This window comes from Hyla sarda, chromosome 6 (assembly GCF_029499605.1).
Source record: "Hyla sarda isolate aHylSar1 chromosome 6, aHylSar1.hap1, whole genome shotgun sequence".
In the NCBI taxonomy this organism is placed as follows: domain Eukaryota; kingdom Metazoa; phylum Chordata; class Amphibia; order Anura; family Hylidae; genus Hyla; species Hyla sarda.
The window spans coordinates 78,332,600-78,358,408 of NC_079194.1; the positions used below are offsets into that span (position 1 = coordinate 78,332,600).

A 25,809-nucleotide genomic window follows, 5' to 3' on the forward strand; every position below is an offset into this window, starting at 1 on the left:
AAAAATATATATATATATATACCATATATATATACATATATATATATATATATATATATATATATTAATTATATATTTATATTTCTAACACACACACAGGGCTGGGCGGTATGGCCAAATATGTGTATCCGCAGTATTTTTGTAACTTATGGCGGTTCCACGGTATATAACGGTATTCCCCCAAAATTTATTATTAGCCCAGCGCTGCCCTGTCCCCATCGGGGTACCACTCACGTCACCTGCAAGCGCTGCCCTCCTCGTCCTCCTGTTTGTTGCGGCCACCGGCGCTGACACTCTATAGCTGTATCCCTATGCCTGGGCTGCAAAAGGTAAACTAAAATAAACTTTAACACATGTTCCTACGTCGGCCTTACGCTCTTCCTAGGGAATGGAACGTCGGACAGCCGTCAGCCTATCACCGGACGCAGCGATGTTCTGCCTCAGACGGTGATAGGCTGAGCCCACTGTCATGTAAGAAGCCGGCTTCTTACATGACAGTGGGCTCAGCCTATCAGCGGCCGAGGCGGAACATTGCTGCACCGGTGATAGGCTGACGGCTTTCCGACGTTCCATTCCCTAGGAAGCTGGTCCGGACTGACGGGGAAGGCGAGTTAAAGTTTATTTTGTTTACCTTTTGTAGCCCGGGCATAGGGATACAGCATAGAGCAGTGGTCTTCAACCTGCGGACCTCCAGATGTTGCAAAACTACAACTCCCAACATGCCGGGACAGCCATCGGCTGTCCGGGCATGCTGGGAGTTGTAGTTTTGAAACCTCTGGAGGTCCGCAGGTTGAAGACCACTGCGGCCTTCGTCATCATCCAGACTCCCCCTTTTAGTTTTCTACTCACCTCCCCTCAGTGGGAAGGAAGGGTGAGCTGGTCCAGGCCATCTATGCTGCAGGGACCGTCCGGTGGGGAGGGTTAGTCGTTCCGGGCTGTCCATTTTCACCGGGAGGGGGGCCCTCTTCTCCGCGCTCCGGCCCCGGACTAGTGACATTTGTAGGTTGAAGACCACTGGTACAGAGTGTCAGTGCCGGCGGGCGCAACAAACAGGAGGGCGAGGAGGGCAGTGCTTGCGGGTGACATATGTGAGTAGTACCCCGCTGGGGACAGCGCAGCGCTGGGCTGATAATTAATGTGGGGGGGGGGGGGGGGGCAGAACAGCGCTCACGGGTCACATATGATTAGTTCCCCGATGTGGAGACAGCGCAGCGCTGGGCTGATAATTCATTTATTCCCGAGGGGGAGGGGCCCAACCGGTATTGCGGTATGGGTTAAAATTCATACCGTGCAGCACAAAAATTTTGGTATTCGGTATGAACCGGTATACCGCCCAGCCCTACACACACACACACATACACTGAGGGTGTATTCACACATACAGTATCCTGCACATATTTAATGCACAGGATTTGAAGCTGTGTTCAGTCATTTAGCTTACATTGAAATCTGCAGCTTCAAATCCTGTAAATCAAATATGGACAGGATAACTGTATGTGTGAATAAACCCTGAAGGTTAATTTGGTCTAAATCATGATGTTTCCTTGGCTCCTGCAAAACAGAGCATGTTTTTATTCTACTGTGCTTTCTCTCAGGGGTCGCCTTACTACAATACTGCCGGGCCCCAGTCACCAACTAGCTGAGTTAGTCTTGTGAGAAGGCTCGGAATTCATGTCAGATCTCCTATAAGAAGTAAGCAGAGAAATTAATTAAGTCTGGGCCGAGCACTTTTCCTCGTCACTTTTGTGCGGGTGATTAGTGGTGTGACATTCTGTCTTCTCCTTGTCAGCGCTCTTTTGTCTTGTCTGGCTGATTCCTTTACAACATATATAGCTACAAAACAGATCCAGCTACCCAGTAAAAGCCTTGTGAATCCGAAAAGGACAGGAGTAGGGAAGAGGGGTGAGATGAGCCATGTTGGTTCTGTCACTAAGTGACAGCAGAACAATGAAAAAATCCTGTTCAGCAACTTAAAGGGGTACTCCGGTGAAAACCTTTTTTCTTTTAAATCAACTGGTGGCAGAAAGTTAAACATATTTGTAAATTACTTCTATTAAAAAATCTTAATCCTTCCTGTACTTATTAGCTGCTGAATACTACAGAGGAAATTATTTTCTTTTTGGAATTCTCTCTGATGACATCACGAGCACAGTTCTCTCTGCTGACGTTATTATAATAATAATAATAATGCTTTATTTATTGTTGTCCTTAGTGGGATTTGAACCCAAGTCCCCAGCACTGCAAGGCAGCAGTGCTAACCACTGAGCCACCATGCTGCCCTTAGCATACACCTGCTATGCATGGTTGCTAAAATGGACAGAGATGTCAGCAGAGAGCACTGTGTTCGTGATGTCATCAGTGTTCCAAAAAGAAAGGAATTTCCTCTGTAGCATTCAGCAGCTAATAAGTACTGGAAGGATTAAGATTTTTTAATAGAAGTAATTTACAAATATGTTTAACTTTCTGCCACCAGTTGATCTAAAAGAAAAAAGGTTTTCACCGGAGTACCCCTTTAATTTAAATCATGGATTTAATATGGATTTCCTAGGCGTAAATGAAAAAAAAGTGTGCTACCACCTATTCACACTGGGTTTAGATCTGGTGCGTTTTAAAGTGAGGACTCCCAACTCACTGAGATCAACAGTTTCATACAAGGAAAAAAGCAACACAATACTTATAGTTTTAGTATAGCTTAGTAGTTTCTTGGTATCAAAAAGATTTACAATAGAAAGATCATATTATATTCACCCAGGTGCACCAAACTTATCGGACGCGCTAGACGCTAGGACAGGCTTCAGGATTCCTTCATCCCTTTGCGGGCTCCTCTAGGCTCATCCACCTTCCTCTCTCTCACGAGGGGAACAGGTGAAGCTTGCACCGACACTTGGACTAAGTATTGTGTTGCGTTTTTCCTTGTCTGAAACTGTGGATTTCCTAGGCCACTAGCTAAATGTCCTAGTCCCCAACAACAAATCATCTTCATCCCACTGTTATCTTTTTATGGGGTTGTCTACTGAAACTTACAGGCCTTGTGATTCTTTAATCTTTAGGTGGGACAGTCCAAACCTCACCATAACCAAATGTCTATAAAATTCAAGATACTTACAAAACGTACGTTTCACATTGTGGTTCGTCAGGGGGCACACGCCCCCTGAACAAGCACAACGCAAAACGTACATTGCGGTTGGAGCTGGTAGGTAGGCAACATGCATGGCAGGATGTTCTGAGACTCTACAGTGGGATTCAAAAGTTTGGGCACCCCAGGTAAAAATTTGTATTAATGTGCATAAAGAAGCCAAGGAAAGATGGAAAAATCTCCAAAAGGCATCAAATTACAGATTAGACATTCTTATAATATGTCAACAAAAGTTAGATTTTATTTCCATCATTTACACTTTCAAAATAACAGAAAACAAAAAAATGGCGTCTGCAAAAGTTTGGGCACCCTGCAGAGTTAATATCTTGTACTGCCCCCTTTGGCAAGTATCACAGCTTGTAAACGGTTTTTGTAGCCAGCCAAGAGTCTTTCAATTCTTGTTTGAGGTATCTTTGCCCATTCTTCCTTACAAAAGTCTTCCAGTTCTTTGAGATTTCTGGGCTGTCTGTCACGCACTGCTCTTTTAAGGTCTATCCATAGATTTTCAATTATGTTGGGGTCAGGAGATTGTGAAGGCCATGGCAAAACCTTCAGTTTACGCCTCTTGATGTAATCCCCCTGTGGATTTTGAGGTGTGTTTAGGATTGTTATCCATTTGAAGAAGCCATCCTCTCTTTAACTTCAGCTTTTTCACAGATGGCATCAAGTTAGCAAGTTACCTGAAATTTTATTGAATCCATTTTTCCTTCTACTCGTGAGATGTTCCCTGTGCCACTGGCTGCAATACAACCCCAAAGCATGATTGATCCACCCCCATGCTTAACAGTTGGACAGAGGTTCTTTTCATTAAATTCTGTTCCCCTTCTTTTCCAAACGTACCTTTGCTCACTTCGGCCAAAAAGTTAAATTTTAACCTCATCGGTCCACAGAACTTGTTTCCAAAATGCATCAGGCTTGTCTATATGTTCATTTGCAAAGTTCAAACGCTGATTTTGTGGTGAGGACGTAGAAGAGGTTTTCTTCTGATGACTCTTCCATGAAGACCATATTTGTACAAGTATCTCTTTATAGTGGAATAGTGTACCACAACTCCAGTGTCTGTCAGATCTTTCTGGAGGGATTGTGCAGTCAAACGTGGGTTTTGAATAGTTTTTCTCACAATCCTGCGAGCTGTTCTGTCTGATATTTTCCTTGGTCTTCCAGATCTTGCTTTAACTTCCACTGTTCCTGATGACTGTCATTTCTTAATTACATTCCGAACAGAGGATATTGACATCTGAAAACGTTTTGCTATCTTCTTATAGCCTTCTCCAGCTTTGTGAGCGTCAACTATTTTCAGTTTCAAATTTCTAGACAACTGCTTAAAAGAACCCATGGTGCTGATTGTTGGGGCAAGGCCAGATGAGTCTGGGCATTTAAAACCTTTGAGATTGACATCACCTGGTCTTCCCAGATGATGATTGAGAACAATCCATGACACTGTCAGGTCTCAGCTTTGCAAAGGGGGCAGTGCATGCTATAAATTCTGCAGGGTGCCCAAACTTTTGCAGACGCCATTTTTTTTGTTTTCTGTTATTTTGAAAGTGTAAATGATGGAAATAAAATCTAACTTTTGTTGACATATTATAAGAATGTCTAATCTGTGATTTGATGCCTTTTGGAGAATTTTCCATCTTTCCTTGGCTTCTTTATGCACATTAATACAAATTTTTACCTGGGGTGCCCAAACTTTTGATCCCCACTGTATTTGTGTATTTTGCATACATTTTGTGTTGTAGTAATGTCTATGTGAGCTTTTGGTATATTGTTTCTCTTCATGCTTTGTGGTTTTACCACTTACCTTTTTCTCTGTAGCATTACTGTCATTATCTGTAACATTTTCATTTCCCTGTATTCCATGTTTTTGCGCCCACCATACCGCCTCCACTTCTCTGTAGTTGTCAACTCAGTGCCCGGTTTTTATGCTCTTTGTTACATTTTAAATGTATGACTATTTTGCATAAATGTCCAATAAAGTGATTCCTTTTACATAATTGGTTCTTTTGTTGGTGTATATCTTTGGAGTGAACCAGTTGTGGCTCTTTCTGTATAGCCAGTGTTTTTTGTTGGATATATATGTTGATCAGTTGTCTGAAGGGAACACACGTGTACATGGGCTTGGATATGGAATGGGAAAACACTGCAGAACTCTGCCCATGTAAACAATGAAGAGGCCACACAGAGGACATACTGCTTCTTTCCGCTGTTTTTGCATCTCCCTTTCACTGTAATGTGCGTGATTATGCATCAGAAAACCACCTCTCCCCTGGGTATCAGTCCATTTTTCTTTTGTATTAGGGTGGGGGTTCATACTGCTCTTTTGTCTCTGTTTTCAGTACAGTCTGTTTAATTTTACTGTATGCAACGGTGTGGTCAGCCAAGCTATTGTGAATTCCAAAATAACTTATATGTTAAAGGGGTACTCCGGTGGAAAACTTTTTTTTTTAAATCAACTGGTGCCAGAAAGTTTAACAGATTTGTAAATTACTTCAGACTGAAAAGAAATTCAAAAAGATAAAAACTTACTCTGTAGCTTACAGCAGCTGATAAGTACTGGAAGGATTAAGATTTTTAAATATAATTAATTTACAAATCTGTTTAACTTTCTGGCACCAGCTGATTTGTTTGTTTTTTCAAATAATGTAAACCAATGGGAAGCAGATTATGCTGTATGGCACCAGTTTTAACATATACATTTAACCCACAGTCCTGATAACTAAACAAGTCCCCGCTCTAAACAGGTAGCCTGCTGCTAATAATAACCAACATCAGTCTGCATAAATAAGTGCCTGCGACTTTTGAGTTAGCCAAGTCAGCAAGGTTACAGTCTTGGATCAAATATCACATATGAGAAATTCCAATCTGTGCTTAACATCTCGCAGGTGAACACACGTAACTCTTGGCAATACGCTTGGAAAAAAGCTTAATGAAGCTGCTATTAGAGGCCCCAAGGTTGTACATGTTGTTTCTTCCGCTTACTGCTCATAACCTTTTAGAAGGGTAACACATATTCCCCACACTTTACACACAATTGTATGTTTCCCTGTAAGTATTAATGTCGTTCTCTGCCATCTTTGTAAGTACATGTGTTTGCCCTCGTGTGTCAAGAACTTGTCAGTGTCACTGGGCATTGAGAAACATGATTTTAGCAGATTGTAGGAGGAAGGTGGCGTACACAGCGGGGGCGCACACACAGCATCACATTAAAGCCCTGGCCTGCTGAAAGAAGAGGGTAGGAGAGGCCATAAATGGGGCAGATTTGGTGCCAGAACAGAGAGTATGTGGGGTGACCACATGTAGTGCAATAGAGGCCTGCTGAAGGCAGCAAAGAGGTCTGGGTGAAATTACTGAGGGGTGCACCATTTAGCTGTAGGCAGAGGCAATAACATATGGCAAGTCTAAGTGAAGCTGGTTCAGGAGTCAAGCTGGGCCATCGAGAGAAAAGCTATTGGGCTGGAGCCACAGACTGGGAAACCTGGACAACCTGAAAGGTGCTAACAGCAAGACCGGACTGTAGATGGAGAGAAGTCAATGGCATAGCGAGAGGCATGGAGTCTTTGTGAGCCACTGTTGGCTCAGTATGTGATGCGGGTGTGCTAGGTGTCAGTGGCAGAATTCAGAAAATAATGAGATTTGCTACCCTACAGCCTGGTGTGGAGCCCGTCTATCCATATCTGACAGAGTGCAAGGACTGATAAGGCTAAAGGGGACAGGAACAGGCTAAGAGTAGTGAGGCTCCTACTGGGCAACAGAGTGGATGTATAGAATCAAGTTCATGGTGCAGAAATGAAGCACTGTGTATATGGAGTCATACAGTACTGCTGTTATTATAGAACAGCGGGTACTTTGAGAAAATAATACCGCCTTCTAACAGTGACTTGGACTGAACCTGCATTAGGCACTCTCAGCTTGGGACAGAGTATTGTACAATGTGCATGCACAAACACAGCCATGAATAGTTAAGAATTTACAAAAATGGAAATGGTGACACATAAAAAGTTTTGATCGGTCAGGGTCTGACTGCTCAGACCCACATCTATCTCAAGCCTTATCCAACAGCTTCCTACGATCTCCGTCTGGCTGCACAAGACGAGCCCCACAGACTTATAATGAAGCTCGTGCAGCGAGATGGAGATTTCAGGGAGCGGAGGGTGTGATGCACTTAACCCTGCCCTTCCCCAGCTATATCTAAAGATTAGTGGGGGTCAGAACACTTAAACTTTGACGATTTCAAACTTTTATCAAAAGTATTTTAAAATTAAAGGAAAACTTTAATTTTGCTATTCCAGCCCCTAAAAACACATTCCCATCAACAGGATAGGTAATAAGTGTCCAATCTTCAGGACTGGTTCCCAAATCTCCACACTACAGGGAGTGCCGGATATACTAGAGTATATTCCTTGTATACTGCCAACGCTCCCATAGACAGTGCATGGAGAATGTGCTGATCCACTGCTAAATGCAGTCAAAGAGTCAGGACGATTAGACACTTATAGGGGATATATTTTTAGGGGCCAGGATACTACTTTAACATTTTAACTTAGTTCCCTTCATCAATGGAAATTGTCAAAGACAACCCATTAGGGTATACAGACATAACAGAGCGTAGTGTTCCTCTGAGAGCCTACAAAGGAAAACTGCTTTGTAATAGCGGTGCCAACTCCCATAAACAGCCCATGCGTATATATGGACGATCATTTATTTAATCCATCACCATGGAAGGCAACATTTTTCTTGCAAAATTGGTGAGGCAATATACACAGGGCACTATAAAAGGCTAGAGGGATCTTTCCATTGTACACCATTACTAATACATTTATGCAAATGTTCACTAACTAAATGTATGCCAGAGGGAGTTTCGATTACTAAGCAGTAAAATATATTTAAAAAAAATCTGGGTGAAGCTTCTATAATATGTATCATGTCAACGCCTTTTTTTTAGGTCAGTTGTAAAGGTTACATAACGTTGATGATAATTATAATGTTACTATTTATAATTTTACTATTATAGATGTTGTGGTGAATCTAGTTTTTAGTCAATACCAAGTAAAAGTTCCAGCTAAAGTGTATGTGTGTGTGTGTGTGTGTGTGTATATATATATATATATATATATAGAGAGAGAGAGAGAAAGAGAGAGAGATTTTTACTTACAAAGATATTGGGTTATTTTGCTTTTGTCGTGAGGGCCTTTTTATAATATGACAACAGCAATTACAGCTGTACTGTAATAAAAATCGAATTTTAAATTCTAAACTAATTCTAACTAAAATAACTATACTGATTGTCCATGTCACTGCATGGAATAAAAAAAAGACCAGAAACAAGAGTTGGCAACAGACATAGCAAACCCTGAAAAGGGTTGTCTAAGGAAAGAAACAACGTGTATGGTGTCAAAAAAATACAATAAGGCAACTTACTGATATAAGATTATAGCCAAACTGCACAGATCTCTCCATATCAGCTGAGCTATTACCCTTGTAGCTGTGATATCACATCAATCTCTCTAAATGCACAGCTCCCATCCCTGCTCCCACCTCTCCTCCTGTCTGCTATGGATAGTGATAAGGGAAGCTCATATTACTGTTCAATAGATTTTAAGGCAACAGGAAGCCTTCCTCAGATAAGGCAGCAGTGAGCCTGTTCTGATGGAAACTACTGTGACTTAAAAAGGCTTTCTGCTGCCTTATCTGATCAGCAGTAATACAAGCCCCCCTCTTCATATCATAGTCTAGTCCTGAGCAGACAGGAGGGGAGGAGGAGCAGGAACGCAGCTCTTCTTTCAGAGAGTGTGATGTGGTGTCACGCAAGCCAGACAGTTCAGCTGAATAAGGACATCTGGAGAGGACAACTACCAATCCGATCCACTGTACTAAAGTCCAACCTTACATAACATCCTGAAGACCAGAGTACGTTTTATTCTCCCATTAAACTGTCAGACTGAAAAGCTGCTGTCTTTGCCACTATTATGCTTGTGACAACAATATATATATATCTTAATATGGGCTGTTAATTGTCAAGACTTACACAACACACATGCTAACTACAGACACACTTTCCATTGTACACCTTTATTAATACATTCATGCAAATGTTTACTACCTAAATGTATGCCAGCGGGAGTTTCGATTACTAAGTAGTAACAAAAAACCCATTGGGTGAAATTTCATAATATGTATTGTGTCAATGCCTTTTTATGGCAGCTGTAAACGTTCCACATGAAAAATTGATGCTATCACAATTTTCGATTTTGTGGTCAGTCCAGTTTTCAGGCGATGAGTTAAAGCTCTAGTTAAAGTTTATAAATATTTTGTTTTACTTACACAGATATTGGGTCAGTTTGGTTTTGTAGTGAAATGACCCTATAAACTGCAGTTGTTCTATAATAACAATTTAATCTGTTTCTGTAAAATTAATTCCAAAGTGATTATACTGATCGATCAAGCCGCTGCGCAAAAAAATAAAAACAAAACAAGCAAAGTTGGCAACAGTCGAAGTGCCACTTAATTCTAGTGGCCAGACAATGACCAGAGCCGGACCCCAATGGCAGCATATCCAATAACAAGCCCAATGTCTATCTCCTAGAATACTTTTAAAGGGGTTATCCAGGAACAGAAAAACAGAACTAATTTCTTTTAAAAACAGGACCACACCGGTCATCAGGTTATGTGTGGTATTACAACTTGGCTCCATTTATTCCAGTGGAACTGAACTGCAATACTTACTACACAAAAACTGAGGACAATCGTGTAGACATTTGTAGAGGAAATCCGCTCTGTTTTTATTTTCCTGGATAACCCCTTTAAATAGGACACGTTATAGTTTTGTACATACACACCATTTAGTCTAAAAAGCAAAAAAAAAAAAAGTTGAAATATAAGCCTGAAATGTGTTACAAATCAGTTTCTAAGCTTTTGGGACCGGACACCATAAGACCACAACTATGGCACCATAAGGCTATGTTCACACGTTAGAATTTCCGTACGGAATTCTGCATTGGAATTCCACACGGAGATTCCGCAGCATCAGAGTCCCGTTGTATTTAGTGGGATACTACTGCTCTGTGCACACGGCGGAATTCTGTGCCAGATTTTTCTGGGCCGGAAAGTCTGATTTCCGTGTCCGCAGAAAGAATGAACCTGTCCATTCTTTCTGCGGACTCCGCACGGAATGCATAGCAGTCTATGAAACAGTGTATTCTAGTGCGGTACTAGCGCAGGCATGTTATGCTGGCGCCCGCAGTCTGTGGAATGTCCACATGGAGATTTCCCGTGCAGACATTCCGTGGTGTGAACATAGCCTTAGAGCTAAAAAATTCAAATATAAAACTTTCCTAAGAGTCATCCTAAAAGCATCAAGCCTACCAAAAATGACTGCTTCTTCCAGAAAGCCTCCAAATACAGTGACCCCCCCCCCCCCCCCGACCTACGATGGCCCCAACATACGTTAATTTCAACATGCGATGGCCTCTCAGAGGCCATCGCATGTTGAAGGCAGCATCAACATACGATGCTTTTGTATGTCGGGCCATCGCATAAACGGCTATCCGGCAGCGCAGACTACTTCAGCTGCCACCGGATAGCCGTTTACGATGCCCCGTGCTCTGTGCTGACGATCACTTACCTGTCCTCGGGGCTCCGACGCGTCCTCTTCGGGATCCCCTGCATCGTCGGCGTTCTCCATCGTCGTCATCACGTCGCTGCGCACGCTGTCCCGTCATCCAATAGGAGCGGCGTGCGTAGTGACGTGATGGCGGCGACGGAGAGCGCGGATGCCGGGGAAGCAGAGGCCTTGCCAGAGCGTCGGGGACACCCCGGGGACGCGGCGACAGTGATGGACGGTGACATCCAGGGCAGCGGTGACGAGCGGTGACGGTCCGGAGCGGCGGGGACAGGTGAGTACAACTTCCTCTAACAGTGGTCTACAATCTGAGCGGCGTGTAGACCACTGTCCTATGCTTTACATTGCACGGATCCCTCAACATACGATGGTTTCAACAAACGATGGTGAGGGACCAATGTACCGTAGATGTACTTCAACAAATTACAGTGACTTGTGTGCATTCATTTCTGATAAAATGCTGTTAAAGTCAAAATTAGAGACAAACACAATCTAACCTCATGAACAGTTGTACTATTTAATGTTGAGGAGGAATTTTTTGACCATTCCTCCCTGCAAATGAGTTTCAAGACATCAATATTTCTCATATGCCTTGCCGGCACCACCTTTTTCAGATGATTCCACAGCATCTCAATAGGGTTAAAATCAGGACTTAAAGGGGTACTCCAGTGGAGATCAAATTTTTCAAAATCAACTGGTGCCAAAGAGTTAAACAGATTGTAAATGACTTCTATTTAAAAATCTTAAAGGGGTATTCCAGGAAAAAAAAATTTTTTTATATATCAACTGGCTCCAGAAAGTTAAACAGATGTGTAAATTACTTCTATTAAAAAATCTTAATCCTTCCAATAATTATCAGCTACTGAAGTTGAGTTGTTCTCTTCTGTCTGGCAACAGTGCTCTCTGCTGACATCTCTGCTTGTCTCGGGAACTGCACAGAGTAGAAGAGGTTTGCTATGGGGATTTGGTTCTACTCTGGACAGTTCCCAAGACACGTGTCATCAGAGAGCACTTAGACAGAAAAGAACAACTTAACTTCAACAGCTCATAAGTACTAAAATAATTAAGATTTTTAAATAGAAGTCATTTACAAATCTGTTTAATTTTCTGGAGCCAGTTGATATATAAAAAAAAAAAGGTTTTACCCGGATAACCCCTTTAAGCCTTCCATTACTTATCAGCTGCTGTATGCTCCACAGGAGGTTGAGTAGTTATTTTCAGTCTGACCACAGAGCTCTCTGCTGACACATCTGTCAATGTCAGGAACTTGTCCAGAGGAGGTGCAAACCCCCATAGCAAACCTATGCTACATTGGACAGTTCCTGACACGGACAGAGGTGTCAGCAGAGAGCACTGTGGTCAGGCAGAAAATAACTACACAACCTCTTCTGGAGCATACAACAGCTGATAAGTACTGGAAGAATTAAGATTTTGAAATAAAAGTAATTTACAAATCGGTTTAGCCAGTTGACTTTGTTAAATTTGTTTTCCATCGGAGTACCCCTTTAAAGGGGCACTCCGCTGCTCAGCGTTTGGAACAAACTGTCACGCCCCCTCCCATAGACTTTTATTGAGGGGGCGAGGCGTGACGTCATGAGGGGGCAGGGCTATGACATCACGAGCTCCCGGTGCCGGCCCCAGCGTTTGGAACAGTTTGTTCCAAACACTGAGCAGCGGAGTACCCCTTTAACCCTGTTCTTTAGGTAAGTTAATTGAATCATTAGCTTGTTACATCACTTGTGTCTTCAGCTTGAGGTCATGGATTGTTGCCTTTTTCTCCTGTAAAATGTTTTAATTCACCTTTGAAATGACTGTTCCCTCACCTTTTTCAGTATTATGCATTGTGGTCTTGGACTGATGTTATTAAAGGGGTTCTCCACCATAAGGTGATTTTAGTACGTACCTGGCAGACAGTAATGGACATGCTTAGGAAGGATCTGCACTTGTCTTGGGGCTAAATGGCTATGTTGTGAGATTACCATAACACTGTGGCTAGCTTTTTGTGAACTGGTATTTCCTGTTTGAGTTTTCTCTTTTTAACTACAAATCCCACAATTCCATTTTCCTCCCTCCCACACATCAGCCACCCCACCCATTGAAACATAAATGAGCTGCATCCATTCAAAAGACCTGTGGTTTTCAATCAGGGTGCCTACAGTTGTTGCATTAGTTGCAGATTGATCCCTCCACCCATTGAAGCAGACAGGCTCCCTGTCATCAGCTGACTAGAGAGTCAGGTCTCGGCCGCATTGCAAGCTGGGAAAAATCTGAGACAACAGTCATCTTGTATGCTGTTAAAAATAAATATTGGAGTGAAAATCACAGAAAAATTGTGAGAAAACCGTCACACACAGGTACAGACACTATGGGGGAGATTTATCAAAACCTGTTCAGAGGAAAAGTTACCCAGTTGCCAATAGCAACCAATCAGATCGCTTCTTTCATTTTTAACAAGACCTCTGCAAAATGAAAGAAGCAATTTGATTGGTTGCTATGGGCAACTGGGCAACTTTTCCTTTACACAGGTTTTGATAAATCTTCCCCTATATTATGAGCTACACTAACTTTACAGCCCCTGTAGCATAGTCAAATAAAAAAAAACATCCCTGGAATACCCCTTTAAGATGCGTACTCATAGGTAGACTAACAACCGTTCTGAACTTTTTTCCATTTGTACACATTGTCCCATATTTATCAAAATGTGTGAGAGAAAAAGTAGATTTTTAACAGGGACCAATCACAGCTCAGCTAACGAGCTCTAGTAAAGTGAAAGCTGAGCTGTGATTGGTTGCTGTGGAAAAATCACTACACTTTTTCTCTCACACATTTTGATAAATCTGGGCCAATCTGTGCCACCACGGACAGACTGCTTTGTGTGAATCATGTCTCAATTCCATCAACTTCCAAAAGAGCAGACATGTCAGTAACCAGGGTTTGTGTACGTTTACCTAACAGACAAAGTGCCCTTGATGCCCACGTTTCCAATTCCATTTCATTAACTGGACACTTTTTGCAAACTCTCTCTTTGTAAAAGTATTAACAATTTTGTTCTCCCCGCACTGTGTAGCCCAATACCTAAATGGATATTTTGAGGTCAGCTAAAAAAAAATGAAAATGCTGCAGAATCATAAAGCATTGATTACTTGTCTACCCCAGTTCTAAAATCCCCAAAAATCTATTTGCTGCAGATTTTCTACAACTAATGGCAAATACATTTGTTTGTTCTTATGCAGAAACAATGCTCATTTTCTACTACTACTGATCTGTGACAGATATGCAGCAGATCCACAGCATGTTCATACGTACTGTATTTGTAGCATAAAATCTACAGTGTATACACAGTACATGTGATAGGAATAGTTACAGAAATATCTGAAAATTTCCAATTCATCAGAAACTTCTGCAATACATTTTCAGAGTCAGGGAGCCAGCCAGCAGCTGTTGCATTCATTCACTGTCTGCTCCTCTGCCTGTGGCATCGTAATTTACAAGGCAGTATATTATACACATACCCCATTCTTTCCTAAATATGGCAATTAAAAAAAAATAATAATAATAATTATATATATATAATCACAGGGAGATGGTGATGTAGGCTCTAGGGCTGGTCGGAGATGATGACATCACTTAGGGGGCAGAACTAGAGCTCAGAGGCACAAATCCAGCCAAGCCTTTTAAGACAGCAGACGATGATGTATTATGTCAGGAGAAAGAGAGCTGCCGAGACAATGAGACACTGAAAATGAAAGGACTACACAACTTTCTGTTAGTGTACTGCTAAAGACAGTAAAATTTGAGGTTTTATTTCAACTTTACATGGAGTTCCTAATGTGCACAGTGTATGTATGTTTTGTATACAAGTATGTAGTTAGATATTATCTACATGCAAAAATTGTACTACAGTATATTACACTAGTGATATAAAACTGTATAGTTGTGTATTGAGAATCCTCTAAAATCATCCTAAAGCCCAATGCAGTCCATAACATGATGGGGTCTGGGATTATACCATCCATTTACACAATCCCAGGAAGCCAGTAAATTTCTAGTCAAGTTGCATAGGAAGAACACATTAAAAGGGTACTCCGGTGGCAAACTTTTTTTTTTTTTTTTTTTTTTAATCAACTGGTCCCAGAAAGTTAAACAGATTTGTAAATCACTTCTATTAAAAAATCTTACTCCTTCCAGTACTTATTAGCTGTTGAATACTACAGAGGAAATGGTTTTCTTTTAGAAACACAGAGCTTTCTGCTGACATCATGAGCACAGTGCTCTCTGCTGACATCTCTGTCCATTTTAGGAACTACCCAGAACAGCATATGTTTTCTATGGGAGTATTCTCCTACTCTGGACAGTTCTTAAAATGGACAGAGATGTCAGCAGAGAGCACTGTGGTCATGATGTCAGCAGAGAGCTCTGTGTTCCAAAAAGAAAATAATTTCCTCTGTAGTATTCAGCAGCTAATAAGTACTGGAAGGATTAAGATTTTTTTAATAGAAGTCATTTACAAATCGTTTAATTTTCTGGCACCAGTTGATAAAAAAAAAAAAAAAAAGTTTTCCACCGGAGTACCCCTTTAATGTTATGGTACTGTGAGAGTTTTAAGAGGTAATAGTTGTTGGGAAAGTCTCTACAGAGTAACTTTTTGGAAACAATAAGACATTACTTAATATACCACAGACATATGTTTCCATTTACAGAATGAAGCAATAACCTTAGCCGCTGTAATTATTCTCTAATCGCCTGCAGAGCTAATTATGCAGAACATAATTAAGCGGCCTCCTCATTTACTGCCCATTAGAAATGTGTCTGAGCTGATAAATGTGACTAAAATGTGTGAAGGAAGACAACCATCACACTAATGCATGCGAGAATCACACAACATGATAGACATAATAAAAGCTGCAAAAATGATAGAAAAGTAACCTGATGGCGTATGTAACAGTGACAAAACCATAGCTAACAGAACTGAAGAAAAGCTTTAATATATTAAAGGGTTACTCCGCTACCCAGTGTACGGAACAAGAGTTCCGAACGCTGTGTGCTCGCTTCGGTGTCCACGCCCCGTCATGTGACGTCACGTCCCACCCCCTCAATGCAAGTCTATGGGAGGGGGCGTGACGGCCGTCACGCCCCCTCCCATAGACTTGCATTGAGGGGGCGGAGCGTGATGTCATGAGGGGGCGGGCTTGAACACGAAAGCCTGCACACAGCGTTAGGAACTCAATGTTCCGGACGTTGGGGAGCGGAGTAACCCTTTAAAGTAGCATGAGCTTTAAAAGGCCTCCCCCCAGGAAACTGTTCCACTTATAAACATTGGTTGTTTCCAGTATTGCATAAATGCGTATGCAGAATAGGCTATTAAGGTAGAGTGCCTATGTGTATGCCTTGTATACCTGTACCTGTATACCTGTTTTTGCCAATGTACCAAGTGTCTAGCTCACCTAATGCAGCCTACATTTCCCATGATGCCTCTGAGGGAGAAAGTGATAGATGAGTGACATGGAACCTCTGTCTAATAACTTACACTGCAGTTTCTCAGTGTACCTATGAGATGCAGCTTCAGTCTGTCTCCTCCGTTTCTCCCTGTAAGCTCCTAGAAGCAGTAGGCAGATGAGAGCAGTATGGAGCTACACTTCATAGGACAAGTAAATATGTACACAGCAGATAGAGATAGTCAGGGTGCGTCTGGGTGGGGGTTGGCGTTATAACTGCAGTTAACCATTTAATGGACTCTCCTACTACATAAATGCAATCCTGCTTCCTCACTTGACAGCTAAAGACTTTTTGACGTAAAATATCAACAATAACCTCAATTATTCCTTTTTTTCTAATATTTTAGTGATTCGTGCACGAGTAATTGGTGAAAAGAAGATCCCCACTTCAGGAAGAGAAACACTTGACATGACAACCCAATATGAAATCAAACTAACTAAGGTATGAGGGATTTTTATATATATATATATATATATATATATATATATATAATTTTTTTTTTTTAAACAATGCCCATGCTACAGTATATAAATAAATAAACCTGTACACACCTCCAGTGCTCCTGCGGTGCCTCTGGTGTCCTGCTCTGGCCTGTGTCTTTGATCCATTTCATGAGCTGCAGCATAACGCTTTGGCACGAAGTGACGTCAGGTCCTAGTGCGTGTCATCCCGCTGCTCAACCAATCATTGGCTGCGGTGACGTCTCGCAGTATGACACACTGGGCCTTAATGTCAGTCCAAGCCCTAGCATTAGGCTTCCTCTCAGGAAGAGGGTCTTGACCTCAATGCCCACCCTCTTGTAATGTTGTGACTGCCACCAAGCCCCCTCCCACAGACTTGCATTGAGGGGGCGGGGTGTGGTGTCACGAGGGGGCGGGGCCGCGACGTCATAAACCTCCGGCTCCTGCATCGCCAGTCATCAGGCACGGAGCGAAGTTCGCTTTGTGCAGCAGATGACAGGGGGTGTAGCAGGAGAGATCGCAGGGTTTCCCAGCAGCGGGAACCCCCACGATCAAACATCTTATCCCGTATCCTTTGGATGTGCAGTGTACTAAGACATCGCTGCTGCTCCGCAATGTCTGAGTGGACTCGGCGACTCTCAGGCCCCCTGTACGGCTGCTCGTAGCGGCGGATAGCCACTGCGAGCAGGCCAGGGGTGGGGTGAGGTGGGGAAACGGGGGGTGGCAACAGTTGAAAGCACAAAATGGGTTGGGCCACCGACAGATCTGCAGCATCAAATATGCTGCGGATCCGTTACGCTGCGCATCCGTGACCTTACCCTAAAGCAGTGTTTCTCAAGCACGGTCCTCAAGACCCCCCCAACAGGTCATGTTTTAAGGATTTCCTTAGTATTTCCCCAGCTATTGCCATTCCTGCAATCAATGGCCAGAGGGTTAAAGGGGTACTCTGGTGGAAAATGTTTTTTTGTTTTTTTTAATCAACTGGTGCAAGAAAGTTAAACAGATTTGTAAAATACTTCCATAAAAAAATCTTAATCCTTCCATTATTTATCAGCTGCTGTATAGCACAAAGAAAGTTCTTTCCTTTTTGAATTTTTTTTCTGTCTGACCACAGTGCTCTCTGCTGACACCTCTGTCCATTTCAGGAACTGTCTAGAGCAGAAGAGGTTTGCTATGGGGAATTGTTCCTGCTCTGGACAGTTCCTGACATGAACAGAGGTGTCAGCAGAGAGCACCGTGGACAGACAGAAAATAAATTCAAAAAGGAAAGGACTTCCTCTGTAGTATACAGCAGCTGATAAGTACTGGAAGGATTAAGATTTTTAAACAGAAGTAACTTATAAATCTTTTTAACTTTCTGGCACCAGTTGATTTAAAAAAAAAAAAAAAAAATGTTTTCCACTGGAGTACCACTTTAAACTGTCTCCACAGGGTTAAACTGCCAGTTTTTGCTTAGTGGGCATTTCCTGTGTGTCAGCATGTCACCAGGAAGCAGGGGATCAGGCACCATTGGAACTTGATCTATTTAAAAAAATGTGTTTCCTTTCCCAGGACAAACTGCTTTAAATTAAAACTAAACAAGTGCAGAATGAGCCCAAGGCAGTCAATGGCCATTACATTTGAGGTGCTGTACACTGTATGCTTAAAGGGGTACTCCGGTGCTTAGACATCTTATCCCCTATCCAAAGGCGTGTGTCGTCATGCCTCCGCCCCCGTGTGACTTCACGCTCCGCCCCTCAATGCAAGCCTATGGGAGGGGGCGTGGCAGCTGTCACGCCCCATCCCATAGGCTTGCATTGAGGGGCGGAGCGTGAAGTCACGCGGGGGCGGAGGCGTGACGTCACACGCCGCTGGCCCCGTGGTTGCCGGTAATCAGACCCGGAGGACTGATTTTAACTGAGGTGCTGAGTGCAAGATCACGGGGGTCCCCAGTGGCGGGACCCCCGCGATCAGGCATCTTATCTCCTATCCTTTGGATAGGGGATAAAATGTCTAAGCGCTGGAGTACCCCTTTAAGGTCTTATTAAAGGAGATCTGCAGTGTTAGACACTTAGCCCCTATACGCAGATTAGGGGATAAGTGTCTGATTGCAGGGGGTCTGAATGCTGGGAGCCCCCACGATCTCCTGTACAGGGCCCTGGTTTTGCCGCGGCTCTCTCGTGCAGGAGGCCCCCCTCCATGTATCTCTAAGGGAGAAGCAGAAATGCAGCATCCGTGCATCCCCCGCCTCTCCCACAGAGCTGTATGGAGGGGGAGCGTCGTCTACTTCAGTGAGGTCGACAACATGAACATTAGCCATGCAGAGCCGCAGCAGTGCCAGGTCCCTGTACGGGAGATCACCGGGGGTCCCAGCAGTCGGACCCCCCACGATCAGACACTTATCCCCTATCTGCAGGATGACTGCAGATCTCCATTAAGAAACACATTGTAAACTGTACTAAAATCCCCCTTAGATTCTGACTGGTTGCTGCTGATCTTTTTGGTAACCCATATAAAATGCACTAGCTGTATCTGTAGCACTAGCCAGTCTGAAATTGTTTTGCTGAATTGGGCCACAATATTGTTTGTCAGGGGAACGCAGAATTGGATATGCTGGATTTCAACAAGCTTGATTCTTGGGGAGGAAAAGCCACTGTCAGACATGTCTGCCAACAGCTTATTTGCCTCCCCCCATTTGAATAACCATGCTCGGCCATAAGCTTTATGGTGTAGTCAGTAATAATAGTGGTCTATAATAGTCAGTAATAATACAGTCATCCCTCAACTTACAATGGCCTCAACGTACAATAGTTTCAACATACAATGGTCTTTTCTGGACCATCGTAAGTTGAAACCAGACTCAACATACAATGCTACAGACAGTCCAGATCTGTGAAACGTGTCAATGGCCGGAAGAACCGACCAATCAAAATGGGCATTCACTGGTAAAACCCCTGTATTACTGAAGTGTATGCACTGACTGGTGTCTGGTAGAGCCCCCTACAGTACAGAATGGTATTACATGTTCTGTACACTTTACCTGTACCAGGGTTATCTGCTCCTTTGGACACCAGGTGAGGGCGACTCCATTACTATTTTTACTTACAGGACCCTGAAGAAGCTCCTGTCCTCTACATAGACCAGTGTTTCCCAAGCAGGGTGGCCCCAGCTGTTGCAAAACTACAACTCCCAGCATGCCCGGACAGCCTTTGGCTGTCCGGGCATGCTGGGAGTTGTAGTTTTGCAACAGCTGGAGGCTCCCTGCTTGGGAAACACTGACATAGACAGTGATTTACAGCTCCCAGCAGATCTTTCTTACTTTTGTCTATAAGGACTTGCTTTATCTATATTAGTTATCTACTTATTTTTCTTTAATCCTCACTTTTTTTCTTATTTTTGGATGAGATTTTGGGGCTTCAGAACCAATTACCAGATTTCCATAGAGTTCTGGTCTCAACATACAATGGTTTCAACCTACAATGGTCGTCCCAGAACCAATTAATATTGTAACTTGAGGGACCACTGTAGTGGTCTATAATAGTCAGTAATAATAGTGTTGAACCTAATCTGAAAGCCATATTGGTGCAGAAAAGGCGAAAAGAAGCTTTGTGGCCATTATATATGCCGTAACTGATTTCACAAATAACATTTATTCTTCTTTGCCCAATATGTTGATAGATCTTGAAAGTATACGGGGAGATGACAGACATCCATTATGTGTACACCCCATCCGAATCATCTGTTTGTGGAGTGAAGCTGGAAAAAAGAGAATATGTTCTAGGAGGTAAGATGTCACAGAGATGTTCTGGTTTCTAACTTCAGCTTTCAGCCACTTTTTGGATAGTATAAGTTCTTTGTTGCTGCGGGATGTGAATAATTCAGAGTCTGCTGCATGTTTATACTATAACGTGACACCTTCTTAAAGGATACCTCTCATGCACAAAAACGTATCCCGAGTTTTAGATTGTGGGGGTCCGAGCGCTGAAGCCCCCCCTGCGATCTCCTGTACTGTAGCACAGAAGCGCGTCACGACCCCCGCCTGGAGCGGAGGCCGCCATGCCCCCTCCATTAAGCTCTATGGGAGAGCTGAAGGTTGCCAAATGGCTCTCCCATAGAACTATATGGAGGGGCCATGGCGGCCTCCGCTCCAGGCGGGGGTCGTGACGCGCTCCTGTGCTACAGCACAGGGGCTCCATACAGGAGATCACGGGGGGCGGGGGCCCCAGCGTTCGAACCCCCCGCAATGTAAAACTTATCCACTACCCTTCGAATAGGGGATACGTTTTTATGCATGAGACTTATCCTTTAACCCTTTTATTCCTTGGCCTGTTTTGGCCTTAATGACCAAACCCCATTTTTTTTCTTTTTATCTGGCATGTGTCTTTTTAAATGGTAATTACTTTGAAATGCTTTTACTGTCCCAAGCAATTTAGCATTTTTCTAGATCTAAAATAGGGCTGCACAATATATTAGTGCTGGGCAATATACCGGTTCATACCGAATACCGTTTTTTTTAATTCTGTACGATATGAATTTTTCCTATACCGCAATACCGGTCGGGCCCCCCCGCCCCCCTTCGAATGAATGAATTATCGGCCGCAGCGCTGTCCCCACATTGGGGAACTAATCATATGTGACCTGCGGGAGCTGCTCTCCCCGTCCTCCTGTGAGCCACCGGCACTTTAAATGAATGAGTTGCGTGCCATGGCGCTGGAAATGATTAATAAAGGACATTTGTACAGATTAATTATACATATTCCTGTGCCCAGGCTGCAAAAATAAACAAAATAAACTTAAACCCCGTTGCTCCGGTATCAGCCTCACTGTTCTCCGATGTAATCTTCATGCTGCTTCCTGTGGACGGGAATGTCACAGAGCCATCATCGTATCACCGGCCGCAGCGATGTCCTACCTCGGCCGGTGATAGGTTGAGTGCACTGTCATGTAAGGAGCCTGCCGGCACCTTACATGACATGATAGGCTGAAAGGAGCGCTCAGCCTATCACCGGCCGAGGCGGGACATCGCTGCGGCCAGTGATATGCTGATGACTCTGTGACGTTCCCGTCCCAAGGAAGGAGCATGAAGGTTACAGCGGAGAACAGTGAGGCTGATACCGGAGCAACGGGGGAAACGTAGGAAAGTTTATTTTTGCAGCCCGGGCACAGGAATATGTAAAATTAATCAGTACAAATGTCCTTTATTAATAACTTCCAGTGCCACGGCACGCAACTCATTCATTTAAAGCGCCGGCGGCTCACAGGAGGATGGGGGGAGCAGTGCCCGTGGGTCACATATGATTAGTTCCCCGACGCGGGGGACAGCGCAGCGCTGCGGCTGATAATTCATTGGGGGTGGGGGGTCAGAGAAGCAGAGCAGCACCCGCGGGTCACTTATGATTAGTTCCCCAGCGTGGGGGGGGGGGATACCGTTAACCCCTTAAGGACGCAGGACGTAAATGTACGTCCTGGTGAGGTGGTACTTAACGCACCAGGACGTACATTTACGTCCTAAGCATAACCGCGGGCATCGGAGCGATGCCCGTGTCATGCGCGGCTGATCCCGGCTGCTGATCGCAGCCAGGGACCCGCCGGCAATGGCCGACGCCCGCGATCTCGCGGGCGTCCGCCATTAACCCCTCAGGTGCCGGGATCAATACAGATCCCGGCATCTGCGGCAGTTCGCGATTAAAATGAACGATCGGATCGCCCGCAGCGCTGCTGCGGGGATCCGATCATTCATAACGCCGCACGGAGGTCCCCTCACCTTCCTCCGTGCGGCTCCCGGCGTCTCCTGCTCTGGTCTGTGATCGAGCAGACCAGAGCAGGAGATGACCGATAATACTGATCTGTTCTATGTCCTATACATAGAACAGATCAGTATTAGCAATCATGGTATTGCTATGAATAGTCCCCTATGGGGACTATTCAAGTGTAAAAAAAAAATTAAAAAAATGTAAAAGTAAAAGTAAAAAAAAAGTGAAAAATCCCCTCCCCCAATAAAAAAGTAAAACGTCCGTTTTTTCCTATTTTACCCCCAAAAAGCGTAAAAAACATTTTTTATAGACATATTTGGTATCGCCGCGTGCGTAAATGTCCGAACTATTAAAATAAAATGTTATTGATCCCGTACGGTGAACGGCGTGAACGAAAAAAAATTAAAAAAGTCCCAAATTCCTACTTTTTTAATACATTTTATTAAAAAAAAAAATTATAAAAAATGTATTAAAAGTTTTTTATATACAAATGTGGTATCAAAAAAAAGTACAGATCATGGCGCAAAAAATGAGCCCCCATCCCGCCGCTTATACGGAAAAATAAAAAAGTTATAGGTCATCAAAATAAAGGGATTATAAACGTACTAATTTGGTTAAAAAGTTTGTGATTTTTTTTAAGCGCAACAATAATATAAAAGTATATAATAATGGGTATCATTTTAATCGTATTGACCCTCAGAATAAAGAACACATGTCATTTTTACCAGAAATTGTACGGCGTGAAAACAAAACCTTCCAAAATTAGCAAAATTGCGTTTTTCGTTTTAATTTCCCCACAAAAATAGTGTTTTTTGGTTGCGCCATACATTTTATGATATAATGAGTGATGTCATTACAAAGGACAACTGGTCGCGCAAAAAACAAGCCCTCATACTAGTCTGTGGATGAAAATATAAAAGAGTTATGATTTTTAGAAGGCGAGGAGGAAAAAATGAAAACGTAAAAATTTAATTGTCTGAGTCCTTAAGGCCAAAATGGGCTGAGTCCTTAAGGGGTTAAATACCGTGGAACCGCCATAATTTACAAAAATACAGTGATATGCATTTTTGGTCTTACTGCCCAGCACTACAATATATGTTGTGATCTAATTGCCATAATTGCGGATTGCGATACAGCGATTTGACCCTTTGCAACATTTTGCGAATATCTAACTGGAGGAGAAATAGTGGACCGCACTCCGGAAGGGACGGGTGGCATCGCATGGGAGCCAACAATCAGGTGACACACTAGAGCAGCTCCCATGTGGCCAGACCCCTCCATTGTGTGGGATTTTGTCTCTCCTCCCAGCAGTAGCTAGTGCTGGAGGTTATTTAACCCATCCAAGACTGGCTGCCGTATATATGTGGCACAGCCATGCGGGTCCATTAAGCGCGCTTAGGAGCTGAGCTCACTTCATACTGGCTAATGCCGGACATTACTGACCAGGGTGATGTCTGGCATTAACCCTTTAGATGCGGCAACCAAAGTTGATTGCAGTGTCTAAAATGCCGAAAACAAGTGTCGCTAGCCCAGTGGAGCTGATCAGGACACCCGCGGCAATAACACAGGGTCCCAATCAGCTGAGAGGACGGGCAGAGGGTCCCTTCCTGCCTCCTTCCCCTCAGATCGGCATTCCAAGAATGCAGGCAGCTTCAGAAGTCTGTAGTAATGGAGCGCCGATAACACTGATCAATGCTATGCCTATGGCACAACATTTATAAGTGCCTGCAATCAAAAGATTGAAAGTAGTAGTCCCCATAGGGCAGTGTTCTTTTAGTCCCCATGGCAGTGAGCCTCAAGATATGCCATATGGAGACTAAAAAACAGTGAGCCTCAAGATATGCCATATGGAGACTAAAAAAACACTGCCCTATGGGCACAAAAAAAATGTAAACAAATAAAAAAGTATAAAGAAGAGTTAATAAATGTTAATAAGCCCTTCCCCTAATAAAAGTTGAAATCACCACCTTTTGCCCCATTTTTAAATAGAATAGTGTACACAAAAATAAACAAACATACGTGGTTATAGCCGATGTCTGAACTATTAAAGTATAACATTAATGAATCTGCCCAGCCAATGGCGTAAAAAAATATAAAACCAAATAAAAGGATTGCAAATTTTTGGTCACTTCATATACCAGAAAAAAATTTAAAGTGATCAAAAAGTCCCATCAAAACAAAAAGGGTACCGATAAAAACTACAAATCACGGTACAAAAAATTAGTCCGGTAGCAAAATAAATCAGTTGGCGGCATAGAAAACAAGCCTCATATGGGCCTGTAGGTGGAAAAGTGAAAGTGTTATGAATATTTGAAGGCGAGGAGTAAAAAACCAAACCCCCTCCCCTTCCCGATCCTTATAGGAATTCACTAACGCCCAGTGCTTCCTCCCACCACAACAACGCCGGAGGAGTGTGCAGACTATACCAGGCCAGGAACATGAAATGCGGGGAAGGAATTAAGCTAATTTCTCCCCAGTTCTTAACCAATCCCCTCTATTTTATGTTCAGTCAATGAGCATAAAATTTGGGGTGACTATATGAAATAAGGGGAATGGACATGAAATAGAGGGGATTTCACCAGTTGTTATTTCAAAATTGCAATATTTGCCTCCATAATCGCAATCGCACATTTTCCCTACATCGTTTGGTCCTAATGTGAAATGTTCTGTTTGTTAAACAAATAGTCATTATTAATTATCAATTCACTACTGTTCGTGACCAGTTGGAAGAGGAAATCTCGACATACTTTTCTAACAACCTTTCTCCTGATTCCGATGTGGGATGGGTCTGGACTGCCCACAAAGCTGTCATTAGAGGGAAGCTTATTGCTTTAGCATCCAAACTTAAACGCGGCAGACTCCAGGCCCAGACCACACTGGAAGCTCGATTGACCCGTTTAACTACGGCCCACCAACTTAACCCCACTACATACTTATATAGAGCTATTCAAACGACTAGGCTACAGCTTGATGCTATTTTATTGAATGCCACGGAAAAAGCCCTGAGGTGGACTAAAGCTACATACTACAAATGGGCTAACAAACCCGATAAACTACTTGCTTCCATGTTGAAGCAGAAACAAGAGTCTACTAAGGTGCATAGCATCCAAATGAGACCCGGTGTCACCACTTCCCATCCCTCACGGATCTACGACACCTTTCACTCTTTCTACACCTCTCTCTATTCTAAACGCTCTTCTCCTCCCTCTGTTGAGGAGGTGGATGCCTTTCTACACTCTATATCTCTACCTCATCTTTCTTCTACTGCTAGGGACTCTCTGAATGCCGCTATTACACTTGAGGAAGTGTCCGACGTTATCTCCGGCTTGAAACTAGGCAAAGCACCAGGCCCTGATGGTCTCTCTG

At 43.2% G+C, this 25,809-nt stretch overlaps 2 protein-coding genes across 4 annotated transcripts in view; one reads left to right on the forward strand and one right to left on the reverse strand.

The window, feature by feature from the left end:
• SYN2 (synapsin II) overlaps positions 1–25,809 on the reverse strand; it is a 193,953-nt gene that overhangs the window by 127,849 nt on the left and 40,295 nt on the right. The window lies entirely within an intron of this gene.
• TIMP4 (TIMP metallopeptidase inhibitor 4) overlaps positions 1–25,809 on the forward strand; it is a 49,992-nt gene that overhangs the window by 17,665 nt on the left and 6,518 nt on the right. The window contains exons 2-4 of one of the 3 annotated variants that reach the window (XM_056524264.1): positions 1,596–1,692; positions 16,597–16,691; positions 20,369–20,474. In XM_056524264.1, the coding sequence (XP_056380239.1) occupies position 1,692; positions 16,597–16,691; positions 20,369–20,474 (202 nt within the window). In that variant the 5' untranslated portion in view covers positions 1,596–1,691. Of the gene's footprint in view, positions 1–1,595; positions 1,693–13,566; positions 13,674–16,596; positions 16,692–20,368; positions 20,475–25,809 lie in introns of those variants that run through there. The other 2 variants (XM_056524263.1, XM_056524262.1) reach the window with 2 other exon arrangements.